At 34.1% G+C, this 25980-nt stretch overlaps 3 protein-coding genes across 3 annotated transcripts; 1 reads left to right on the plus strand and 2 right to left on the minus strand.

Moving 5' to 3' along the window:
* Positions 1–155: 155 nt before the first annotated feature.
* Positions 156–9235, minus strand: LOC125060202 (pre-rRNA-processing protein TSR1 homolog). Its single transcript, XM_047664982.1, has 8 exons — positions 9028–9235; positions 8687–8957; positions 7335–8571; positions 6991–7257; positions 1871–1960; positions 1480–1587; positions 901–1021; positions 156–321 (listed from the first exon to the last, which is right to left on the minus strand). Exons 1-8 carry the CDS (start codon positions 9122–9124, stop codon positions 167–169), a joined length of 2346 nt encoding a protein of 781 aa, XP_047520938.1. The 5' UTR covers positions 9125–9235; the 3' UTR covers positions 156–166.
* A 912-nt stretch (positions 9236–10147) lies between these two features.
* Positions 10148–15238, plus strand: LOC125060274 (protein transport protein Sec61 subunit alpha). The gene is made up of 10 exons (XM_047665089.1): positions 10148–10309; positions 10445–10512; positions 10747–10812; positions 11119–11329; positions 11498–11659; positions 11935–12030; positions 12373–12539; positions 13087–13227; positions 13862–14110; positions 14389–15238. The coding sequence occupies exons 1-10, from the start codon at positions 10303–10305 to the stop codon at positions 14650–14652; spliced, it is 1431 nt and encodes a 476-aa protein (XP_047521045.1). The 5' UTR covers positions 10148–10302; the 3' UTR covers positions 14653–15238.
* A 31-nt stretch (positions 15239–15269) lies between these two features.
* LOC125060271 (midnolin homolog) lies at positions 15270–25351 on the minus strand. The gene is made up of 5 exons (XM_047665087.1): positions 24982–25351; positions 24764–24851; positions 23262–24634; positions 20876–20957; positions 15270–17908 (listed from the first exon to the last, which is right to left on the minus strand). Exons 1-5 carry the CDS (start codon positions 25179–25181, stop codon positions 17525–17527), a joined length of 2127 nt encoding a protein of 708 aa, XP_047521043.1. The 5' UTR covers positions 25182–25351; the 3' UTR covers positions 15270–17524.
* Positions 25352–25980: the final 629 nt, after the last annotated feature.

Consider the following 25980-nt stretch of genomic DNA (forward strand, 5'->3'; position numbering starts at 1 on the left):
GTACTAACCACTAGACCAATGAGCCGTCAAATGAGCCCGTTCTTTGTCGGGAAGAGGTAAAATTCTTAAGAATTGAGACATTCTTATGGGTGTCTATTAATATAGAGGACTTAAATATCGTTGTATACAGGGTGAGAAAAGAAAGAAGTAATTATATAATATATATTTATTCCATCATATCACTTGCTTTACAATCTCGATCAGTAACAATACAATTCTCGTAATTCCACTTTGGAAACATTCGTTTGTAGAGGTTCAGCAGTACTGTGTCTTGAGATTTTAGTTGACCGTCAAACACACACTTCATATGTCCATGTGTACCTAAAAAAGGAATTTTTATTAATTTGAGAACTTTTATTTAAAAAAATATATATTTAAAAGTTGTCTACTTTTACTATATATATAATATTGTTATATACTTTATTGTGGCTTAGTTAGTACATCAATACTTTAAAATCAAAAGTCTTGATTTTACTTTTGATTTTATTTTTTGATTGATTATGATTGACTAAAATATTATGTAATGTTACTAATGTTTATAAATATAAAATAATGGTCTTAAAAAAATTACACAGACAGAATGTAAGATACATGCCCAAACGCCATATTCATATTAAACCTTTTCTAGCTGACCCGGTAAACATTGTTTTGCCATGTATATTATTTCTAGGAAACATTTTTTTTGTTCAATAAAAATAACTATCTACTATAATAAAAATAGTAGATAGATAGTAGCCGATTCTCAGACTTCATAAGAATCGGCCGAGCTGTTTCGAAGTATGGGAATGAACATTGTTACATGAGAATTATATATATTAGATAAACAAAATAAACTACACACTACTCTACTAAATGACGTTTATAGTACATTTAAATAAGGCTATTATTGTTTAAACTCACCTAAAGGCTCCTTTATATGTCCAGTTCTGCCATATTTAGTTCGAAGTTTGCAAGGTTTAAAGTATGAAACGTCTTCTCTGCTAAAGAACATGAATCTTATCACAGCTGATTTTGTGTGTACCTGCAATTTCATATTTGATGATTTATAAAAAATATATAATGTAATAGTATATTTCATTACGAGTGCGGAAAGCCTGTCATTGCAAAGAGTTCCGACAAATGTGTACCCGAGTCGAGCCAAAAAAACAAATTATTAGCTTCTTTTTAGAAATATTTGCATGAATCATAAAAACTTCTACGATTTTTTTTTAATAAAAACTTCGTGGTTATTTGTTATCTTTTTAAAAGACATAATTTTGACAGTTGGGAAAGAGAACGCAAGAGTTCGGAAAAGGTAAAGAAAAAGCTCGGGCATAATAAAAAAAAAACTTTTTTGTTGATTAAACTTTACGTATTTCTCCTAATTATGGACATAGTAAATGTTATATAAATACGAAAATGGTTCGGTTAGATTTATCATTAATAAATCTTTTATTTAAGTTTATGGGACAAAGACTGAATAAAAAAACAAGAAATTACCTTATAAGGATGTCCTGAAAGTATAATCCTCTTAATAATTAATCTGTCTGGGTTACATGAGAGCAGTACTCCGGATGCAACTAATTGCAAATTTGTATTCTTTTTCTCCTGAAAGTTATTTTAAGATAAATTTATAAAAATTTCCGCACTTGCACTCCAAAGAAAACATTTGAATGTTAGTTATTGATACAATATAATAATGTCTCATAAAAATAATAATGTGATGAATGTGATATTTAAACAGCAATTAGGAAGAAGAGGTGATATTGATTTTATGCATTTTATTTTAATTGAATATTAATTATTATACAACAAGCAATACTATTTACTAATGTTACATATAAGCAAAGTAACTATTACATACTATTAGAAATTAATAATTATTAATTACCTTAAAACATAGTACAGAAGAAGGACTGAATTGGATGGGAGCGTAAAATGTAGCTACGCACGTGGACGCCGGTTGAAAGAAACGTTCATACTGAAAAACAATTCGTAAAAAAGTATATAATTCTGCTTTACATATGTATTTTTTTTATCTGGACAAGAGCTAGGTTATTAATTGAATGGAAATATGTGAAAACAGGATGTGGTACTCTTCATCCAATTAAAGGACGGACTCAACCAGTCTAACTACTGACTGGCCTGAAGCCTTTCTTAATAAATGCACTATTTACCAAAAATAATGTTTACATTCTAGTTTCTGAGGAACATAGGAATAACTAAAAAATTTGTGGTTCAAACCAAAATGACAAACCAGCTTAATAATATAATATTATATAAAATTGTTGTGTCACAATGTTCATTACCATACTCCTTGGAAACGGCTTAACTGATTCTTATGAACTTTTTTATGCATATTCAATAAGTACTATCTATATTTTAAGCCCCTCAATTTTAAGGGTGGTCTACCCCTAAATTTTATTTTTAGATAATTCTTTTACGATACAGCATACTAAAATACATACAACCCTTAATTTTCACCCCTACTCGATCAATCCCTATTTTTTATTTGTTAATTAAAATCTTATGAGGTTTATATAGAGAAAAATTCACAGAAGATCCTAAAAAGTTTTCATTCCAGAAAACTGAACAGTCTCAGGAGTAGCATAGCAAAATTTTACATGTTGGTATGTTTTTTTTTTTTTTTTTAATGAAGCGCATCGTGCCATCAGTCTTCTGACTATGAGCAGATGAGTTGTAGGATGGTTTGCGGGTGGAGATATTCCTCATTAGGAATATCTACCATAATAATATTAGCTCAGTCAATGCGGCTGAGCTCCAAGGTTCTTCGTCTTTTGAGTCGGTTTATATACTCCGGTAGGGTGAGTTGAACAGCTAGGTGGTTAGGATGATATTCCAGCCTAGTCTTGTACTTCTGAGCGTATACTTTTATTTCCTCCTTGACTGTAGGTATGCCTAGGTGTTCATGTACTTCAGCGTTTCTTATGAACCAAGGCGAGTTGCTTATTTGTTTAAGGATGTAGTTTTGTGTTCTTTGAATTTTAGTTTTGTTAGAGTCACATGTAGCTCCCCACAATTGTATCCCGTAGGTCCACACCGGTTTTATAACAGAATTGTAAATAAGGAGTTTGTTGTCGATGGACAATTTCGAGTTTCTACCCAGTAACCAGTACAGCCTCTTATATTTAATGTTGATCTCACGCCGTTTTGTTTCGATGTGTTTTTGCCATGTCAATCTACGGTCCAAGTGCAGTCCAAGATATTTAACTGTGTCACTCTGAGGCAGTTCCTTTCCTCCTAGGTTTACAGGGGGGCATGTCTTTCTTCGCAGTGTGAATGTCACCTGTACTGATTTGCTAGTGTTCACCCTAATTCTCCACCTATCGAACCAGTTGCTTATTTCATTAAGGCTTCGCTGCAGCTTTAACGTGGCTTCTTCGGGTTGTTTACTTGAAGCTAGGATTGCCGTATCGTCTGCATAGGTTGCAATGTTGACTTCAGAGGTACGCGGTAGATCTGAGGTATATATGGTGTACAGCACTGGGCCAAGTACAGAGCCTTGAGGTACCCCTGCAAGTATATCATGAAAACCTGATGTACAATCCATCTCTTTCACTTGGAATATTCTATCGGTGATATAAGACTCTAGGATTCCATAGAAAGTATGAGGCAGAAGTGACTTGATCTTGCATAAGAGCCCCTTGTGCCATACGCGATCGAATGCTTGTTGAACGTCCAGAAAAGCTGAGGAGCAGTACTCTTTTAGCTCAAGGCTATTGCTTATGAATTTACACACCCTGTGAGTTTGTGCGATAGTGCCATGTTGAGCTCTAAACCCGAATTGGTGATCTGGAATTATAGAATTTTCATGAATAGCTTGCGAGAGCCGTCGTAGTAGTACCTTCTCCAGTACTTTAGAGACGATCGGGAGAAGACTTATAGGTCGGTAAGATGAGACGTCATGTGGCGATTTTCCGGGCTTATGGACCATAATCACCTGAGAGACCTTCCATAGCGCTGGAAAGTATCCAACACTTATAATCCGGTTGAATAGGGTCGTCAAGTAAGTTATAGCCTTACGAGGTAATTCGGAGAGAACCTTTTTGTCAATGAGGTCAAAACCTGGTGCCTTCCTATTCTCCATTTGTAGTATGGTTCTTTGTACCTCCCTTGGTGTTACTATCTTCAAGGGCAAATGCAATTGGAAATCCTGCTGGAGAATGTCATCTATTTCTGCCTCATCCGACCCAGGAGTGGCTTCATTTGGAACAAATACTTTAGCCAGATGGTCAGCAAAAGCATTTGCTTTTTCTAGTTTAGATCTAGCCCACTTGTTTCTATCTAGTCTTATAGGTGGTTTAGGGTTTGTGGGTTGATTCAGATTTTTGCATGCCTTCCAGAGAGAGTAGTCGGTGTCTGTTGTAGCTGTTAACGACATCAGGTTTTCCTCAATAGTAGCATCTAGATTTTCTTTTATAGTCTGTTTAAGGTGTTTAGCGTAGCGGTTTAGTGCTGTTTTATCATCGGGATGACGACTATTATGCCACACTCTACGTAATCTTCTCTTCTCCAGGATCATGTCATGAATTTCGTGGGGTACAGAAAGCTGTCTGGTCTTTTTCTGAGCCATTCCCTCAGAACTCCTCCAGCATGCGTCCTGCACCACTCTAGTAAATGCCAAGACTGCACTATCTATTTCCTCCTTACTCTTTAGTGAAATCCGTAATTGTAGGGCGTCCTCTACGAGGTCACGAAACATTTGCCAATTTGTTCTCCTGTTATACAGTTTTGGTTTCCGTTGGCACTCCAGAATATTGGTACTAATAGTTAATATCACCGGGATGTGAGCTGAAGAACCATCGAGAAAGCCATCAATGTGATAAAACAGTCGTGAGAGACCCTTCATTAAAAAGAAGTCCAGGACATCAGGCAATCTTTCAGGGTCGCTTGGCCAGTGAGTTGGCTCGGGGGTGGAGATTGTTGTTAAGTGGTTTTTATCAACGCATTTTTTAAGTTCTCTACCACGCGTGGTAATCAATCTCGACCCCCACTGCAGATGCTTTGAATTCCAATCTCCACCTGCTATGAAGCGTGGACCCAGACTGTTAATATATGTGGTGAAGTGTTCCTCAGTTATAACGTGCTTTGGAGGACAATAAACCGAGGAGATACAGAAATTCCCATTTTCATCCTGGATATTTATTGAGGTGGCTTGAATGGATTCCGATCGAAATTGTGGAAGTTCATAGTGTTCAATGGAGGATCTAATTATAATAGCTGTGCCTCCATGTGCAGTGCCATCGGGATGATTTGTTGTGTACACATTGTAGTTTTGTACATGTATTTGGCTGTTGGATGTAAGGTGCGCCTCAGAAATAAGCAAGGCATCCAGATTATGCATTTTTAGCAGGATTTCAGCTTCATTTTTCTTAGGCGATAGACCATCTATGTTCCATGTAGCAATTTTGAGTTTATTCATTTTTATGGTAATTTGTTAACTAGTGTAGTCAAGAGCCCCAGAATGGTGCTCATTTGTTGTAGGATTGTATCAATTTTTTGTGATTGTTTTATAAATATTTCCTCAATTCTATTATTCAGTGATTGTTGACTGGCTTCTGGTACAGATTGTTGGTTTGTACCTTGGACTAAATGATTACTTTTAGCCACTTCATTATATCCCTTAGGCGTATTTATTGTGGGTGGGTTCGGGGGTTGCTTTGTAGGTTGGGGGTTTGGGCTTATACCACTATTGGGAGAGCTTGACGTAGGAGCTTTTCTTGCGCTTAGAGACGAGCGCTGTGTTTTTCTGGCTAGAATTTCTTTATATACCTCGCAACCTTTATAATTCGCAGGGTGAGGGCCGAGACATAAGGCACATTTTGCTGGGGTACTGCGGTCCACTTTAGGACAATCTTTGGTTAAGTGTGATTCTGCGCATTTGAGGCATCGACCTGGTCTCATGCAGTAGTTTTTGGTGTGACCATACTGCTGGCATCTTTGACACTGTACTATAGTGGTCCTCTTTTTTGGGTCTTCTATAGTAACAATTTGGTGGAAAATATGTCTGATATCCTTGGCTGCTTTATTATGCTGACTAGGTTGTAGGTTTACAAAAAAAGTTGAGGTAGGTTTTTTATCAGGCCCAAATCTGGCATTGATAATCTCTCCAACTACTATGTTTCCCGTTTTCTCAAATTCAGCTTTTATAACATGAAGTGGAGTAGTGTGGTGCAAGTTTCTTACTACCAGTCTGTAGTTTCTGTCTTCTTTTCGATTGAATGTATGGCCAATGAGACCCTTCTCTCTTACAGCTGTAATAAGTTTTTTGTAAACATCTATGTCTTCACTCATAATTCTTATTTGTGTTTTGTTTACTATCTTAAACTTGAATGTGGTTCTTTCAGTTGCAGATTCGAGAAATTCCGTCAGTTTATTGACATCTTGGATTCCATATAGTATGATTGGAGGTGGATTGCTGGGCTTCTTTCCTTTGGTTTGGGTAGGTTCTTCAACGAGAGTTAGTCCATCGAACATGTTCGAAGTAGCTACACTTTCGGGGGACTGATTTGAGAGTTTCCTTTTTTTATTCGGCTTTCTATTTACTGGAGCCGTTTGCCATTCAGGCAAGTTGGTGTCGCAGGCTACTTCTTGAGAGCTTTGTGGTTCCTTCTCCTCATTTCTGGTAGGCAGTAAACTCCCAACCGATACACTTCTCTGTCTTATAAACAGGCTTGGATGGAAGGCTTGTTGTACATATTTCTTACTTTGACCAGTAGCATTCACTGTCACGGGGGCCTGGGTACCCACCCTCGTGGGGTCTTCGGTAGCCAATTTCACACTTTCAGCTACCTCCATTCTGCATCTTGATGAATTAAACTTCACATGTTGGTATGTACTAAAGAGATAGGCTAAGTAAAATCACATTAACGAGAAACGAAGTTCGCGGGGGCAGCTAGTATTTATATAGATAAAACATATAAGTACCAATATGTATAAAATTTCCTACGGCCCTGCTCTAATATCAGTTTAAACCATAAGCTTAATTACCTTATGTTTACTTCCGTTTGTATGCTGACTAAATATTGGGTTAACAATAAACCTCCTATAACCAACTTGGAAGATCAGTCTTTCCTTGCTCTGTATAGGTTCTTCACTTACACCTGTTCTCTTTAAGACAACATTCATAACGGACATCTTGTTTTCGTGTGGCAGTAATCCAAAAACTGATAAAGGTGTGTTGGGATTTGCTGAATTAAACACTTTCCATAAATCTTGTCTGACATTCTTTACATGAATTGTTATATAAACGCCATACTGAAAATATAGTATTAATTTTATTATTAATAGTTACATATATTCTAAATAATAAATGTCTTTATGATGAAACTTACCATATTTTCCAAACTATCTTCAAGCTCTTTGAAAACACGTTTTCTAGTTCGATCGTAATTTTCAAACTGAAATATACGCGCGTAATCAGCAGGTAAATTTTCTTTCGGATCCCAAGATGAGGTCCTAAAGGATTCCAGGCCTCTATATCTGTTAAATCTTTCCCTTGCTGGTAAATCATGAGGAGTGTCTACTTCATCTGGAAACTGCTGATCTTCACGAGCTGCCGCCAATTTCTTTAACATCTCATGCTCTTCATGAGCATCTATAGTTTCATCATATTTTTCATCTGTGGGACCTATTACAGACTCGGTAACAGATTCAAAGTCATTTATTTCCTCATCGTCTTGTTCAGAGTTTGATTCTTCACATGACATAAAATCATCATCATTTTCAGGACCTTCACTAACTTCAGAACCATCTTCATCTTCAGCATCTGACTCAACTATCCATGCTGCCTGATAGTCAGACCAACCTTTTGGTACTTTCTTCACCCTTTTCTTTGTTTGCTTATTTGCTTCTTCTATTTCTTCTTCCGTTGGCCATGTCTGTTCTGCATCCATTGGATCCGGTATATTTTCAGATACAAGGGTCTCTTGTTTAGCAGGGTCAGCTGTTTGTAAGATAGTCACTTTAACAGTTTCAGAGTCCATAGAATTTGTCTTTGTGTCTTTAGCTGTGTTGATAGGATGTGGATCATCATGACCATCAATTCTCGACATTTGAAAATCTCCTAATCCAGATATATGAACTAAACCATTAACATTTAAAGGCATTCCTCTGAGATAACCTGTTAATTTCAATGTGCCACTCTGACCATCTTCATTAGGAACATACTCAACTTCTTCTGCAAGCATATAAGGTCTCTTTTCTCTATGATGTATGACATTACGTTTCTGATTGCCAATTCTACGCAGTAAATTTAGACCGTCTGAACTTTTATCTAACTGCATTACTTTTTCCTCGGGCAGCCATTTTGACACAAGTTTTTGGACATTTTGTTTTTCTGAGGTCCGTTTTTTAGGGTTTACTCCTTCAATGTCCATGGCTACTACAACAGGTGTTGGCATGCCCTGGGCCATAGCTAAGGCCAAAGCTTTTTCTCCCCAGTCATCTATAGGTTCCAGAGCAGAACAGACAAATAACACAGTATCCACAATTTTTAATGCATCCAAAAGCGCAAAGTCATTTTCAATTTCAGGTGCAATAAATGAAAACCGTTGCTTAAAATTAGGTAAGCTGAAAATATATTTTTTTTTTATTATGAATTTTTGAATGGACTGTAATCTGATCACAATAATATGCAAATGTATTTATAAACAATAGGCAAATAACAGGCCTGATAAATTCTTACCCAAGATGCATAATTCCACTTTGCAGTTGTGTTACAATAGCACCTTCAGAACAAGTTTTTAATATAGCCAAAGCAGATTGTACATCAAGCTGCCTATTTAGAGGAACAACACACACCAAAAACGGTGGGTTTCTGGTACCACCAAGTGCACGTTTCTTAGCTAAAACGTCGTCCCGTTTGTTTTTACGAATTTGCTTAGCTTGATGTCGGCGCTCGTCACGCTTAAGTTCATGGCGATTGCGACGTACATACTCCTTTAAATTGACTTTGCCTGTAAATATATACAGATACATTTAGAAATTGTTTTATAATTTAAAAAATATCGAATTTACAAAAATAACCTTTTACAGCAGCAGCAATACCACGCTTCGATCTGTGTTTTGATTTGTGGGTCTTATTGCTTTGCTTCAAATTCCCAGGACGGTGAGCTTGCTGCATGTTGTAATCGTGCTGTAATTTATTTTAAAACAAAACCTATAAAAACGTACAATAACAATTCCACATTTTTCACATGTACTACAGTGCACAGACTAAGTAGTAAGTAGTCGGTATAGATACAGGTCAACCGTCAAACAGCACACTCAAATACAGTAAAAATATTAGATTCAAAGCATAGCATAAAATACTCTCTAAAGTATCACTGTAGAATGCAGTCATAAATCTTAATATTTTGTATCTGTATATTGCACTGAACTATGAACATATTTATTATCTGGTTAATCGTTCACCATTTTTACAACTTCTTTCATATATCTAGCAATTTTATAGTGTTGGATTGTATATAATGGCAAACTTCGATAACAGTATATCGTTATACACGAAGTCAAAACCCTTCAGCTAATCAAAGCCTGCAATCCAGCGTCCATAATAGGGATTACATAATTAATTACGTTAATAATTAATTGCTTGTAATACGCAAGGGTCTAAAACCATGATGTCAGTCTGACAAGAATAGTTCTACTTGTTGTACAATGTTTTTATGCAGAGCTACTTCGAATATCTGAGCGGGAGTCAATAATATAGCCACCGGTATATATGCTTCCACACAGTATTTCCTATCGCTTTTGGGTATTGGAATTGTTCTCGTGATTTTCCTGCAATCTGGGAAGAAGTAGTTATCCAGGCATATATTGAACAAATAAGCAAGGGCCTCAGCGAGTATATCAGCAATCTTTCATAATATATGCTGGAATACTAGGCTTTAACCGATTTCTAGAAACACCTCAGAGGCCTCACCTGGGTCACGTATGTTAAAAACAATATACCAATCGGAGGAGGAGCAATGTAAAGTATGAAAATTAACCTCATAAAAATTCCATTTTAGTTTATTTTCACTTCTGGTTCGCTTCATTGTGGACTTGGCACTACGCTATGGTTACTATTGGCTATCTATGTATGTTGTCATAAATAACCTGTGGATGAACTCCAACATCACAAGTCACGTGACATGACGTTGTGGACGTGTCATTTGTAGACGGTTCGCTGGCGGCGTTGCGCAGGTTCATTTTTAGAAAAGTCGAGTTGGGTGTCCTATTATTGAAGAAAAGTTGAATGGTTTTGATCGATTCGATCAGTCATTATTTTAGTTAGGATAGTGAAAACACAATAAATCCAAAATGGGAAGTGAGTATCGTTTTATTTTATAATTATATCGTAAATAAAATACGACACGTATAAGAATATTTCCCTTATAATTGCGATATATTTGTGTTTTATGTGATAAACTGTGATGATTTATCGTTAATAATTGTGTTTCAGTAAAATTCCTTGAAGTTATAAAGCCTTTCTGCAGTATATTACCAGAAATAGCGAAACCCGAGAGAAAGGTAAGTTGGTGATTTATTGAACATTGTACCCGTACTACCTTCTTTTTAATAGAAATTTTAAATCTATAATTCTTATTTGATTATTCCTATGTAATTTTCATCTTGTGTTGAATTGTTACAACATCATACAAAGTGATAGTTTGAGTGAAAGTAACCTCCCAGATAAAATTGAAGTAACTGTAAAGTCATTAGCCATTGATGAAATTAGATCAAAAGAATAATTTATTGTTTCAGATTCAATTCAGGGAAAAAGTATTATGGACAGCAATCACACTATTTATTTTCTTAGTATGTTGCCAGGTAAGCAAAATGTTTAACCTATTTTAGTCTTCCTAAAATAAAGATTAGTAGCTTTATATATTTAATGCCTAAAGCATTGTTTACTTTAAATGTAATTGTGAAATAATAATAAGGTCAATATTTCTTCAATAAATCATATTGTACCTAAACTCCAAAATTACATGCTTTTAATACTTAACTTCTGTAATTCATATTTGTAAGTTACAGCATGTTGCAGTAAATGAGTTTGACTAATTTTAGTACTAAACATATTTAATCTGAAGTATATAAAAGTTGTCCCCTTATTGAAATTAACTTTATTTTTAGATACCATTATTTGGTATAATGTCCTCGGACAGTGCAGACCCATTCTATTGGATAAGAGTGATCCTGGCATCTAACAGAGGAACACTTATGGAACTAGGAATCTCACCCATTGTTACATCAGGACTCATCATGCAACTGCTAGCAGGAGCCAAGATTATTGAAGTTGGTGACACACCAAAAGACAGAGCATTGTTTAACGGAGCTCAGAAATGTAAGAAATTTAACAAATATAGATGTTTGACATTGTATTTTGCCCAACAGGTGGCAAATACCCAATAGGATCATCTGATGTTAAGTACTTTGCCCATGGACACTCAAAATTCCAGAATACTGTGTTTATAAGTTATATGCAAAGAATTAAAAAAACTGTTTTTTACAGTGTTCGGTATGGTGATCACAATAGGTCAAGCTATTGTATATGTAATGACTGGAATGTACGGTGAGCCCAGTGAAATTGGAGCTGGAGTCTGTCTGCTCATCATCATTCAACTGTTTGTTGCCGGTCTTATTGTGCTGTTGCTGGATGAACTTCTGCAAAAAGGTTTGTTTTTTACTCAAGAAATTATTACTTTTTCAAAAATATCTTCAAATGTATATTAATTTTATCCTATAATATTTTTTACTTAACAACTTAAGATTTTGGTAATAAATATCAGTTATCAGTTCATACAAAGATAAAACAAATATTTTTAGATACATGGCCATAATGCAACACACATAAATACAAGGTTCCATGTTTTATTGTACAAGCAACTTTTATATAATTAACTATTATCTAAAAATTAGAAGAAATTATATAAAATAAATTACTTTCAGGATATGGTTTGGGCTCTGGTATATCTCTGTTCATCGCCACCAACATCTGTGAAACCATTGTATGGAAGGCCTTCTCTCCTGCTACTGTTAACACTGGTATGTTTTATTGATTATTATACATTAAGATGTACACTTTAATAAAATCCATATTAACTTTGATATTAGGAACAATATTTATTAGAAAAACACTAAATAACTGATATGTTTATGATATGTATATGTTCGGGTTTGTCTTTACCAAGTACTAGGCTGATTTGGTTCAGATCGTAGCAGGTCATATCTTTAAATGATATCAGATTGCGTTTTCAAGAAACTAAATAAGCGTGTGTACTGAAATTTATTAGATCTTTTTCTTATTTAAATTATTAATAATTTTATTATCATCCTAGTAAGTATTAGTATAGAAAAAGATTTTAAAATATTGCTATTCTTCCAAAGGTCGTGGCACAGAATTCGAAGGTGCAGTGATAGCGTTATTCCATCTGTTGGCAACCCGACCTGACAAGGTTCGAGCCCTCCGCGAAGCCTTCTACCGACAGAATCTACCTAACCTCATGAATCTACTTGCTACTGTCCTCGTCTTTGCTATAGTCATATACTTCCAGGTATGCATTTTATTTGTACTACTACTTTTGTTTTTTTTGTGTGTTTAGGGTTAGTAACATCTAGTTCATTAAAAAATACTTTATATATTTTTTCTTCGTTCTGGGCTCGTCTTAGAGTATATGCTAGATAAAAAATACGTTTGGCACTCGGGGACTGCCGCGGTAAAGCTATTGCATAGCATTTTTTATCAACTTTTGCAATATAATTATTTATTTGTTTTTGATATTAATTCAAGTTTTCTCTTTGATATTAATTCAATCTACCACTCTACCAGACTCAGACTAACACGCCTATCCGATCACGCTTAACCGATGTGAGTCGCAGTATGCGTTCTGTCCCGCTCTAACGCGTATTGGCCTCACCTATATTACGTCATCGTGTGTTAAGTTTATTTCGTTACGGAATTTCTTAATTCGGTCGCCGTGCTCAAAGCCCGCTATAAAATCTATGCAATAGCTTAAAATTGGCTCAGACAGATTTTGAATTTTTTTTTTATTTAAGATGGGTTTGTCTTTTTATTTTATTAATTTGAATTTTAAATTTCAGGGCTTCCGCGTAGATCTACCAATAAAGTCTGCTCGTTACCGTGGGCAATATTCGTCATACCCTATTAAGTTGTTCTATACATCGAACATTCCCATCATCCTGCAATCGGCGCTCGTCTCCAACCTTTACGTTATCTCACAAGTAAGTTACCTACAACTCATTTATCTATAAGAATTAATTTTTAATATAAAAACTGTATTTTTTTAAGGCTTAAGGCTTATGTTTGGAATAAATGAACTAAAAAGATTGAAGTCAATGAATAACGTGAACGTAGAATGATAACCTCGTATATCCAGAGAACCAAACATTTCAGGAAACGAAAAATGTTTCATTTCGTCAATGTTCGTTAAAATATTACTATTTGTTTTGTCCATTGTTTTAGATGGTAAAAAAGAATTATTTATTAATAACATAAATAATTCCTTTCTTCGTGATTATGATTTATGACATAAGAATAAATAAAAAAAAATGTTTTTTTTTGAAATACGAGGTTATCATTCTTCAGTGACTATAAGTTTTATGAATATTGTTTTTTTTTTATTCTTCTTATTATACATTTAAAACGATATATAATTAGGGACCTCTAACTTTTAAATTAAACTTGTCTCACAAAAACAAATATAATATTCAATATTACTTTAACATACTTTATGGCATATTTACTAACAATACTACAATCAGGTTGTCAGAAACAACAGACTGATCTTGAAAAAGATGGACAGCAAAAGATACAGTATCATTGGGGGCCACATTTACAAGTTACCCTTGTCCACAGATGTTAGCAGTGAAATTCAGTGGTAACTTCCTCGTGAACCTCCTCGGAGTGTGGGCAGATGTGGGCGGTGGTGGTCCAGCCAGGGCCTATCCGGTGGGAGGCCTCTGCTACTACTTCAGTCCCCCGGAGTCCCTCTCCCACATAGGCCAAGACCCGTTACACGCAGTTCTCTACATGTTCTTCATGTTGGGATCCTGTGCCTTCTTCTCAAAGACCTGGATTGATGTTTCCGGATCCTCTGCTAAGGATGTAAGTCCCAACTCTTGAATGTCTTAAATTAGGTTTTACCATTGATCCAAATAGAACTAAACTGTCTTTTCTCTGGAGACTTCTGTATTAAATTTATTAAGTATAGAAATTTTAGACTTCATTCTTTATAGGTAGTATATTGATCTGACCAATAGGCATAGTTTTTTTTATGTCAGTCCCAATTAGATTTTCTTTTTTAATTTTTGTATATTATATATTTAGTATGCAGTGATTAATACAAAAGCTATACAGAAATCTAAACCAATATTAAATTTCAGGTCGCCAAGCAACTGAAAGAACAGCAGATGGTAATGCGTGGTCACCGTGACAACTCCATGATTCACGAATTAAACCGTTATATTCCAACAGCTGCCGCTTTCGGTGGTCTTTGTATTGGAGCTCTCTCAGTTCTAGCCGATTTCCTCGGAGCCATTGGCTCAGGGACTGGTATACTTCTGGCCGTGACCATCATTTACCAGTACTTCGAGATCTTCGTCAAGGAACAGGCGGAAATGGGCGGCATGAGCACGCTCTTATTCTAAGCTATCCAAGCGTAACATTCTAGAAAATTCCAGAATACGTGTGCGTTCTGGAACGTTTTGAGCTTTTAGAATATGTTTGGTTCTAGAATGTTCCGAATTGGAATAATGCGATTTCAGTTTCGGGTGCGGATTTTAGTGTTCAAGCGTTTGTACGCACTTTATTTGATAATAGAGATTTAATGACATTTTTATCTTTTTTTATTTTAAATTTTAGTTTTCTGTATATAGTGATCATAGTGACTCAATCAAATACCATCTTTCCGTATCTGATAACTGAAATGCGTGAAGTTAGTAATATGTTGTAGTGTGGATCGCGTTGTTCACGCGAGTGGCGTGGGTTATGTGCTATTTATATGAAAGAACTTTATAATAAATACTTTAACGAAAATTACGAATTTTTAATTTTGCCCCTTTGATAGTTTTCTATAAAATTCCAATAATTACGTAATTTTATATAGTTTAAAAACACAGCGTTAGTGACATTTTCTAAACACATTGGCGAAATATTGTTTCAATTTGGTGTTTAAATATTGTATTACTATTAAGATATGAAAAGTACATTTCAATAAAGATAAGTTAATAGAAATTTGTTTTTGATTTGAAAATAAACTGCGGAATAGTTAAGTAATTTTATTCTCACTATACATGCGAAATACAAGGAAAACAATTTGCGATCTTAAACCGATTAGTCTAGTCAATATATCGTAACAAAATATATAGCTAGTTAGCGGTAACAAACAAAATCCTTATTTACAAATTACCATTTATCCGATTACCACAAAATTAGGAAAAGTTAAAAACCTAAGAATACTCGTACAATTATGGCACAACACAAATTCTACACATTAATAGGCACTTTTTTCACTCGGGAGTAAAATATTGCTTTTCGAAATGGATCTCTTGGTCCCAACCAAGACAGGATTTTGCGGATAATGTGTAGACGCGAAGCACGGAAGACAATGCATAAATCCTTATAAACAAATGTCTATGTTTATTAAATAAAATAAGCTTATCGTAAGGCATTTATGTGATTTTAAACGGCGATTTCTGAAGCTAAATAAAAGTATATTATCCTTAACAAAATATAATTCTGACCTCATTTCTCCGATGAATCCGACAGGTATATTTCGATTCTATTACAATATATTTCTTTTGTCTGTAGGTAAACTGAATGAGTTCAAAGCACTCTTAAGTTCTATAATATACAAAGCTTTAATCCTATTTATAATTTAGGGTAGATATCAAAGTCTTCTGACACGAAATAAGTCAATGGAGTTCAATAAAACACTGGTTCAAAATGAAAACGTCGTATGTTTAGTCGAATTACGAACCTGACTGAATTGACTTTAATAATGTCAGAAGATATGTTTCGCTGTCAAGCTTGCTCTCAACTGTGTCAAATCTAGCTTTTAATGGAGCTTAAAAAAAACTAAACAAATAAGGTGAGTAAGGAAACATTTATTTTAAACATTTTTGAAATAAACAAACTAAAAATAACAGTGCCAATGTAGAAATTAATAAGACATGGAATTAAAACTAAACAAACCATATAGAAACGCTCCATGCTCTACAGTGACTATAAATTTATACAAAACTTATTCCAAAGTGTACTTTAACAGCATTTGTCTAAAAATAACTAAATAAAGTAAACAAAATGTCGAAAAATGTGGACCCCGATAAAGTAATAAAAAATAACAACAAAAGATACCGTCACGCTAGTATAAGTTTTAAAAGTGCAACAATCATTACACCACAACCAAATTATCTAAATCTAACAATAAAACCTTTTTCCACTGTTAGCGTCTAGGAGCTCTGAAAGGTAATTCCAAATTTGAATCTCAAACCGCCTATTTTTTTAAATGAAAAAAAAATACGTATGAGGTGAATGACCTCTGAATGTGACCCCAATTCGAATCTTGAAACAGTGAAACTATTTTTTAAATATGGAACTTTCTTTTTAATTTTTTACATGCCTTTATAAACTTGTACTAGCGAAACATGTCGACCGCACCAGGCAACAATCAGAATCTATACATGCTAATATTTGCTAATTAACTATTATTTGTACATGCAACACTTAATTTACGCCTACATAACTCATTAAAATATGGTAATTTAGAATATATTCAACAAGAGTCAATTAAATATATACGCTGTATAGAGAGATAGTTTTAAGCATATTTAATTGACATCTCAGTTGGGTAGCTCGCTAAGCAGTGGGTTGTAGATTTTTAAAAGGTGATATCTATCACAGATTAAAAATTATTCATGGATGTCGTCACTGCACTTTAGAAAGCTGATTGGGCAGTTTTAGACAGTATTGCCAATATAAAATACGTCACAATTTCAAAATAAGAACGCCTCAATCCAACTTGTTATCCGCAAACAAAATGCTGTTGGTGCTAATTTTGATGACAGATATTTTTTACTAAAAATATCTGCCAAAAGTATGATAAAAATATTAAATTAAATATACCGTTTAGTGATTTAATGGTGAACCAATGAACCAACCAACTTTGATTGGCATTGAGATATTATTTCATGTTGGTAGATACAAAAACCAAACAAAATGTGATTAAAAAACAAATAGTTCTACTTAACGGATTAAAACAAAGGAACAACTGATAATTTAGACATATTTAGGTGTATGTATCATAATTAGCACCATGGTCAATGTTTATATGATTGAAGGTTTGATTTGTTTGCTTACAATAAAATCCTGTCAAAAAAGAAGTAACTCGATGAATTGCAGAAGTATGCTGAAAAGACTTATCAACTTCAATCATATAAATATTGATGCAAATGTTAAAGTGACGAAAAGCAAGATTAAGCAATATAATACTGCTGTGCTGTCTCGGTATAGATTAATTCACTAAGCGATAGTTTCAATCTCTTCCTGTTCAGGAGTTGGTATCGGCTTAGGGGGTTTGTACGGCAGAGTCTTGAGTTTGCGAGCCTCTCTTCTTTGCTTCTTCTGCTGCATAACCAGCCTTAATTGCTCCAATTTGCATTTTGTTTTGGTATTTTCGATCGCTAGAGTTTTGGCCAGTGTGCACTTTTGGCATAGTTCGTTTTTGCCTTCGCAGTTTGCACAAACTGGTGGGTTTAAACGGCTACAGTGGCATTCCTTGGCACATGTACATGACTTTCTTGATGTGGACGGATGTCCATCGCATTGACCGTAGGAACAGGTCGCTTGACTGCAATTTGGGCATTTGTCGTCCAGTTGGCCACTACAGCTGTGTTTCAAATCCCTCTGAAATAAGCCACTATATTTTAATATATGTTACTAGATGATCACGCAAACGTCGTTTTGCCATGTGTATCATTTATAATGAAAAATAGGGATTGTTTGAGAAAAAATATTTTTTTTTATTATCTAATAATTTAAAAATAATAATAATTTAGGGGTGGACTACCCTTAACATTTAGGGGGATGAAAAATAGATGTTGTCCGATTCTCAGACATACCCAATACGCACACAAAATTTCATGACATTTCAAGCCGTTTCGGAGGAGTTTAACTACAAACACCGCGACACGAGAATTTTATATATTAGATGTGTGTTTTCTAAAAGTAAATTTTCTATAATAAAATTACATAAAATTTCAATTTTTAAATTTAAATTCTTGTAAATTTATTTACAAGTGTAAAAATTGAAATTCATGAACTAATTTACTGTATAATATATATCTAGGAAGTAACTTCAAAGAAAAACTAAATTATTCTATTGTACTATGTCGAATATGATTTTTCTTTTTACTTTTTAATTATTATATAGATTAAGATTGTAAATAATTAGTCATATTCATTCATACTAATATATTATCCTTTACGTTCATTTTGTATAGTAAAACAACAACATACAACTTTATAAAAATATATGATCACTATAAAATAATTTATATCTTAGTGACATTTCTAGACGTCTATTTATACTTCAAAAATAAAAATAGTAGTTTATCTGTCATAATTTTAAATCAATTGTGAAAAATAGCCGTCAAGATGCGCCGCACAGGTTTATCTATGGTAAGTATTATTTTATTTTTATGTTTGCACCCCCAAATATGCATGCATATGCTGTTGTCGCTATGAGAATTAGCATGTTTTTGTCGTGTTTTTTACTAACGTATATTATTATACTATACAATGCCGCAGTTGCAATAATTTACCTTTCGTTGATGGTGTATAGCATAATATACATTGGTAACTGCACGGGATCAATATTTTTTGGACTTTACTATAAAATTTTAATTGCAAGTATGTCTGTATATATTAAACCTATTTTATTACAACTTAAAAGACAGTTGAACTTATGTTAATATAGTGGTTGTAGGAAGCAACACACAAAGTTGTGGGTTCGATTCCCGAGAGAATGAAGAATCAAAACTGTATTTTGGACCACCGCAAGCAATCGGGTCTCTGAATTATTATATTTAACGATTATTTTGTTGTTGAAGAAAGATTTATTTTATTAAACATTTTTACTTCCACCAAGACAGTTATTTTTATTTGCAATCATGTTATTTAATCATCTTTTGGTATATGTTAAAAACTACTAGTAACATTCCAACTCTCCCTAAACATAGCAATGTATAGCATAATATAAATTCCTAAAAATGCGACAATCACTGTACGTGTAGCAATGTATAGAATAGCATACATCTTGTTTTTCCAAAATTTTCAAATCACGATTTTTTATTTATTTTTTGATGATTTTTATACGCCAAAGAAGCTACCTATATATATTTTTTGCTTTTCTTCAAAAAAGCGAAAAAAATATCATAAAATGTGCCTTACAATTGCACAATCAGTATTCTGATATTAGGATTAAGCGTTCTAAAATAATGCGTAATTGTTTCGAATTATTATACCGTTTCACACTGAGTTACGTAAATTCGCAAATTGAATGCAGAACGCAGGATTTCACAACGTAATAAAGTTCAAGGAATTATGCTATTATTTACATTAAACAAACGTTATAATAATTTATTAATAAAATAGCGGTATTCAAATTGAATATTAAGTTTCATAATTTCAGGAACAGAGTATAAGTAATATTGCTTTTATTTGTGAAAACGTCGATTTTAAAATAACTAAATAAAATTCTACTATTTGGATTAATTAATACACTAAATTCCTCGTAGACTATAGTTTGTAGTATTTATTTATATATTTTTTTTATGTTACAGGAGGCTCGCCTGATGTTAAGTGATACCGCCGCCCATGGACTGGACAGAAGGCTCGCAAGTGCGCTGCCGGCCTTTTAAGAGTTGTTACGCTCTTTTCTTGAACGACCCTAAGTCGAATTGGTTCGGAAATACTTCAGTGGGCAGTTGTTTCCACATAGTGGTGGTGCGCGGCAGAAATTGCCTTAAGAATCGCTTAGTTGTGGAACGACGGACGTCAAGGTGATCGGATGGTATTTTGTATTCTGCCTTGACGTCCGATGATGAAACTCAGCTGCAGGTATTAGTCCGAAAACTCCTCTGAACACTCTCTACGGTAAATGCGGTAGAAGATGCAGAGTGACCCCACATCTCTACGCAACGCCAATGGATCAAGCCGCTCGCAACGTGACTGGTCGTCGACGATTCGAATCGCTCTTCGTTGAATACGGTCAAGTGAAAGGAGCTGGTTTATATGCCGTTTATAAGCACCGCATCACCGAAATTAATTCCTTATTACAGAAGTTTCTTTCAGAAGGAATTACTTGTGTAACTATACTGACACAGACTTATTTAAGACGGCTAATAACTTAATGTTTTTATAATAGGATGTTAATATGTAGTCCGGAAATTAGTCTGTTCTCTAATTTAATTATTGATTATCATTCCATCCCATTCAGGCAATTCTTCAGTTTTATAAGTAAAGATATATTACAATTTAAACAGTGTTTCTTCTCGCCCGCTCTCCTTCATTTAGCAACAAAGCTCTTACTCTGTCACTTCCAAAAGCGATACCGAAAGGGATAAGAGAACGACAACGATTTTGTGTAGAAAAGTTCGCGATCGGATTAGTTGCAAAGTAGCCCTGTATGAGAATGACATCTCACTCCATCACGTGACCATTTTCTATAGAAATTTAGCTGTTTGGCGATAAGTTGTAGGAAAGTAATTTTATTACTAGTCCCTAGTAGTAAATGTTAATTAAGTCCCTCCAAATATTTTTTTAATACTGACGTTCTAGTTATATGAATAAATGAATTTTGATTTGACATACCTGTCCTAAAGGTGGCGTGGCACACAGCAAGTCATTTAGAATGTGTATGATGGTGGATATATCTCTCTTTGGTCGGCCATATCTGGAAAAATAAGAATTATATTAAGTCTACTTTAGTCTACTAAGTACCAGGAATTTTTTTAATAATAAATAGCGCTCCTTGACCGAATATTAAATGCCGGGAAATATTTATAGAATACTAGCAGACCGGCCAAGCGTTGCTGTGGCTAAGGTTTTTGTTATATTACATAGTAGTAAACTATTCAAGAGAAACGGTAGGAGAACTTATGTGAAAGGTAGATAGATAGCTTATGTGAAACGTTGGTACTTTTAACACAGCGCCATCTGTTAGAATTGTATCAAATAATAAACAAATATTTGCAATAAAATAATATTGCGGGTATAAATTGAGATGTAAGCTATCCTATCTTTTAAGTTGGATCAAACTACACACGATGTGCAAATTTGATTGATATCGGTTCGGTAGTTTAGGAGTCCATCGCGGACAAACAACGTGACACGTAATTTATATATATTAAGATTAGACTAAAGAGAAAATATATGGACGATACTTTCAAGCTGTCAACAGCGCATAGACATACAAAGGCTTAATTATCGAAAAGTTAGTGCAAATTGTATGTAAACAAATGAGCATTTTCACTCATAAACAAAATATCATATTGATAATTGACTGCTTGGGTTTTGACATTTATGGAAAGCACACGATTAAAATTATGGTAGATAAATAAACAACATCATACAAATTTAGTTTTCGACTTTCTACATACACTACTGTTAAGGAATCTTGACTAACATCAGGGGTGATGCGTTTGCATTAACAGTAAAATCAAAGGTGATTGAAAAAAATTGAAAGATAGTCTTCTAACTTAACTTGGCACTGCTTTAACTTACACAAGTAATAGGTTTTATTTGGAATAGATAAATTTTAATTTCGGGTACCAAGACAGCGAACTTTATGCAAAATATTGATTGAACACGGGAACATTATATTACGAAAAAATTTTCGACAAATACTTAAGCACTTTTAAAGAAATAAAGATATTCTAACTACAGAAATGATAATTAAAACAGATAAAGAAATGTTTCTACCCCAAGTCTATTAATTCCAAAACCAATTGCTTTCGAGTACACCTTTGTATAAATTAACAATACAATACCCTGGTATAATAATAAAATAACAATCTTGTTTAATACAGTATTATAATAATGCGTCCTTCATAAGAAATATAAGCTTGTGTGAGCATAGCTGTTTGGCATTGGCTAATAAAAACAATACACGTGGTTTATATTTATTATTTTGTTTGTTGACAACAAAATTGCTTAGGAAATTAAATTGCAATATTTCACAATTTTGATTATTTCAGAGATAAATTAAAAATGGCATTGACATTATTACATGTATCAGAAATGCCATTTCAAGATTTCTAGGAAGGATGATTATCTTCATGTTCGTTTTAGATTACATTGTTTCATTGTATATTAAATCACATATCGCCTCAAACATATTGTCTTTGTGTAAATCTTTATGAATTTTGAACCATAGATCAAACTCTATTCTTAACAGTTGTTAATTAATTTCTCTCTAAAAAGTATAGATTTTTAGACCTTTTATTTAAAATATGAAAGCGTCTAGTTTTGAAAGCCATTTAAAATTGTGAAAAATCAGGTGTTCTAAAATTATAACTTAAATTTAGTAATTAATTCAATGGACATTCGACCGAACAATGCCATGCTTTTAAACAATCAAATAGCTCATGATAACGATTGCTGACTGTTTTTCTTCAATGCCTCATTATATTTTAGACTTAGAGTGCTGTATCAATTATACATAATAAATACTCATAATGTTTACAAAATAATTAATAAACAATGAAGTTAAAAGTAAGGTTTGTTAGGTCAAATGTGAATCTACTTTGGATAGAACAGACTACTAAGGTTGGTTATTACAATAATAACTTCTTCGTCTTATTTTATTTTTCCTTGAGTTTTGTTATTTTGTGTGTTTATGTGTGTGTGTTTTCGTATGTTATAAATGTTATGTCTATGTCTAACAAAAGGCTTCATATTAATATCAAAAAATAAAGAACAATACTTGGTAGTAAGAATTGTAAACATTGAAAATAACAATTTTGTATATAATTTCTACAGTTTCTGTACTTCATCAGCATAAACTATTTATAGTGCAATTAATGACATCATAGATTGACTAGTTAAAAAAGTTTAGTTTGTATAACCAACAAGGCAAGCCAATTCTAGTTGAGTATTTTTGATGTACAATAGTAGGTGAAGAGTTCGATATTAGATTAAGTTTATATGGTACATGCTTGCTACTAAACAATAGCAGCTTAATAAACAATTTTCTTACCTGTCTTGAAGGGCAGGATTCAATGTACCAGAAAATGTTCCAGAATAAATTCCTCGGCCGTGATGTTTCATAGACTCAATAACAGCACCCGGACTAATTTTGGAGCGCACTGACTGTTCTAATGTCTTGATATCAATTTTTTTTGTCAAAACCTCCTTTGAGAGTTTCCGTAGCTTTTGAGTGAGGCTCCTGGATGCTTCTTTAAGAGCACTGGTGTCTATAACAGGAATTTCATCACTTGATGTGGATGCGATAGGTGTTTGCTTAGAAGTCGAGGGTATTGCATATATTTCAGTCTGACTGCCCGTAGCAATCTTTGTCACTGAAGGCTCTGACTTTGAGGTAGACGGTTGTGGAGTGACACTTTCTATTTGTATGCTTCTTTTCTTATTTGCCACTTGCAAAAATGCCTTCTGCTTATTCTGACTGATAGGATGCTTAAACTTTGATGTCTTGTGAAGTAAATATTGAAAACGCTTATTTTTCAATGGCTCATTGATGCTCTGGAATGACGGCAGTGGTCCTGCTGTGGTTTCTTGTGTGCCATGGCTGGTTGTGGCTAAGTTAGAAATCTCACGGTCCATCATTGTTTCGTCATGTTCAGTAAATAGGCCTTTGTCAACTGCACTGTTAAATAAATTCTCCATAGGATATTCATCTATTGTATTCTCGGCAAGAAATGAACTTTGCTCTGTAAAATTATCACTATCATCACTCATAGAACTATCAGTGTGTGTTGTAGAAGCACATGGCTTGTCACATGAGCTCGTAGAAGGCATATCAATGGAAGATTTATTTGATAACAAGTCAAGCAGGCTGCTTTTCACTGAATTTGCAATAGCCTTAGCATCTCTGTTCTCAGGGGTAGAGTGTATTGGACTAGACACCAGATTTGATAGGGACTTAATAGGTGACTGATCACTTTCCCCAGAGGTTTCAGCTAGATCTGACAAAGTACAATTTGAGGAATTTCCATCCTCTTTGTTTGTGTCACTTTTGTCACCATACTTCTCTTCAGCCATAGATCTGTACAAGTCAAAAGCATTTTGCAATAAATCTAAATCGTGTTTTTCAAAACGTAACTCCTCTTTGTGTTTGTCTTTACTAGAAGAGGCAGTGTCTGCTTGAGCCTTTTGGGCAGAAGCTTGGGAATTAGTTGCTTCCTTGGACTCAGCTTTTGCTTGAGAGGTTTTAGCTGAATTTCTCAATGAACGACTAGAGTTGAGGGTTGATAACTGTAGCTGTATTAGCATCATGTGGTCCCCTAGCCTCATGGTAAGATTCAAGGGTGACCTTCCACTCAAAAAGTCATTCACTTGATTGTCATTTAAAGTTTCTAATGCTTGCATTACTGAGTTCTCTGATCTATGTGTCTGTAAACAAAAGAAATAAAATAAAACATACACTTGAAAATGATAAGTATTATGAATACTTGAATATTATGAAACACGTGATTATCATGGGACATTGAGTAGGCTTGCGAAACTGCGTCACGTACGTACCAAGAGTCCAGTTTCGACGCTCGGCAGCAAAATGACACGCGACCCATCCAGTAGGCCATTTTCTTCTAAAGTCCCATCAATAAGTTGTCTGCAAAGAGCAAACCAAACATCAATAATCGAGTCAAAGGACGCGAATGCGTCATCGTATCGACGCAACTTATTTCCGTGATACCTATGTTTAACAATAGATGCTTGGCGTCCGACGCCTCCGTTATTACCTTTCGCGATGTAACAAGCATATTCGATCCTTGGACACTTTCAATTTCCTCGAAACGAGTTTCTTCAGGTACTCCACTGAATTTTTACAGTTCACACTAATGGAGAAATTACCACCAGTCGTCGTTTGTATATTCAGCGTTATGTCCGAGGAATGGGTTGAGCCACACCCGAACACCTCTGTTCCTGTTGCACGTTCCATATTATACACATAAATAACACTATAATCTTACTGTATTTCTATTTAGTCAAAGCAGAACTTCACTAGAATTACACAGCTATTTTATTGTAGGAAAAAATTAACAGGGTCACACGCTAGACCCCAGATTTGATGTGGCCGTCGGTGTGACCAATCTCCATCGTCGATTTCCCGTTATTTTTTTCTATAACAGCTGATGCGAAGCGCTACTCTCATAACACTCCGTTACATGCAGAATTATTTATGAACCGAAATAAAAAAACAAGAAATAACTTTTGAAATGTTATTAATTTGACGCCACATAAAAGATTATTATTTAAACAATAAAAAAATACGCAATCAAGATTAAAAATGACAAATTCAGCAAATTATAGAGTTTTATACGATTATTGCGAATGAAGTTGGATATTTTACTACGTAAGTTGAAATCGAAATTGTCAAATTTTTACAAATCACATATGACGCTTCCATTCCGCGGGCATTTTAAAATATTTAGATTTTGAAATAACTTTAATTTATATACGTAGTTATAGAAAAAGCTGGGAAATTGAACAATACTTAGACTACCGAAAAAACTTAATGAGTCAAGTGAGATCATTCTAAAATATAGGAAAAATTATTGGTTTTGGCACTTAATCGAAGTCAAAATCAAGTTGCAAAACTTACAACAAATTAAGAACAGAGTATAATTTTATAGACATATTAAAATGATGTTTTTATATGGGTAAATGTATGATAAGACTCGTGACTCACATAAATATTAACTTTAATATAAACACAAATTATAAATAATAGTGTTATT

This window comes from Pieris napi, chromosome 21 (assembly GCF_905475465.1).
Source record: "Pieris napi chromosome 21, ilPieNapi1.2, whole genome shotgun sequence".
NCBI lineage: Eukaryota > Metazoa > Arthropoda > Insecta > Lepidoptera > Pieridae > Pieris > Pieris napi.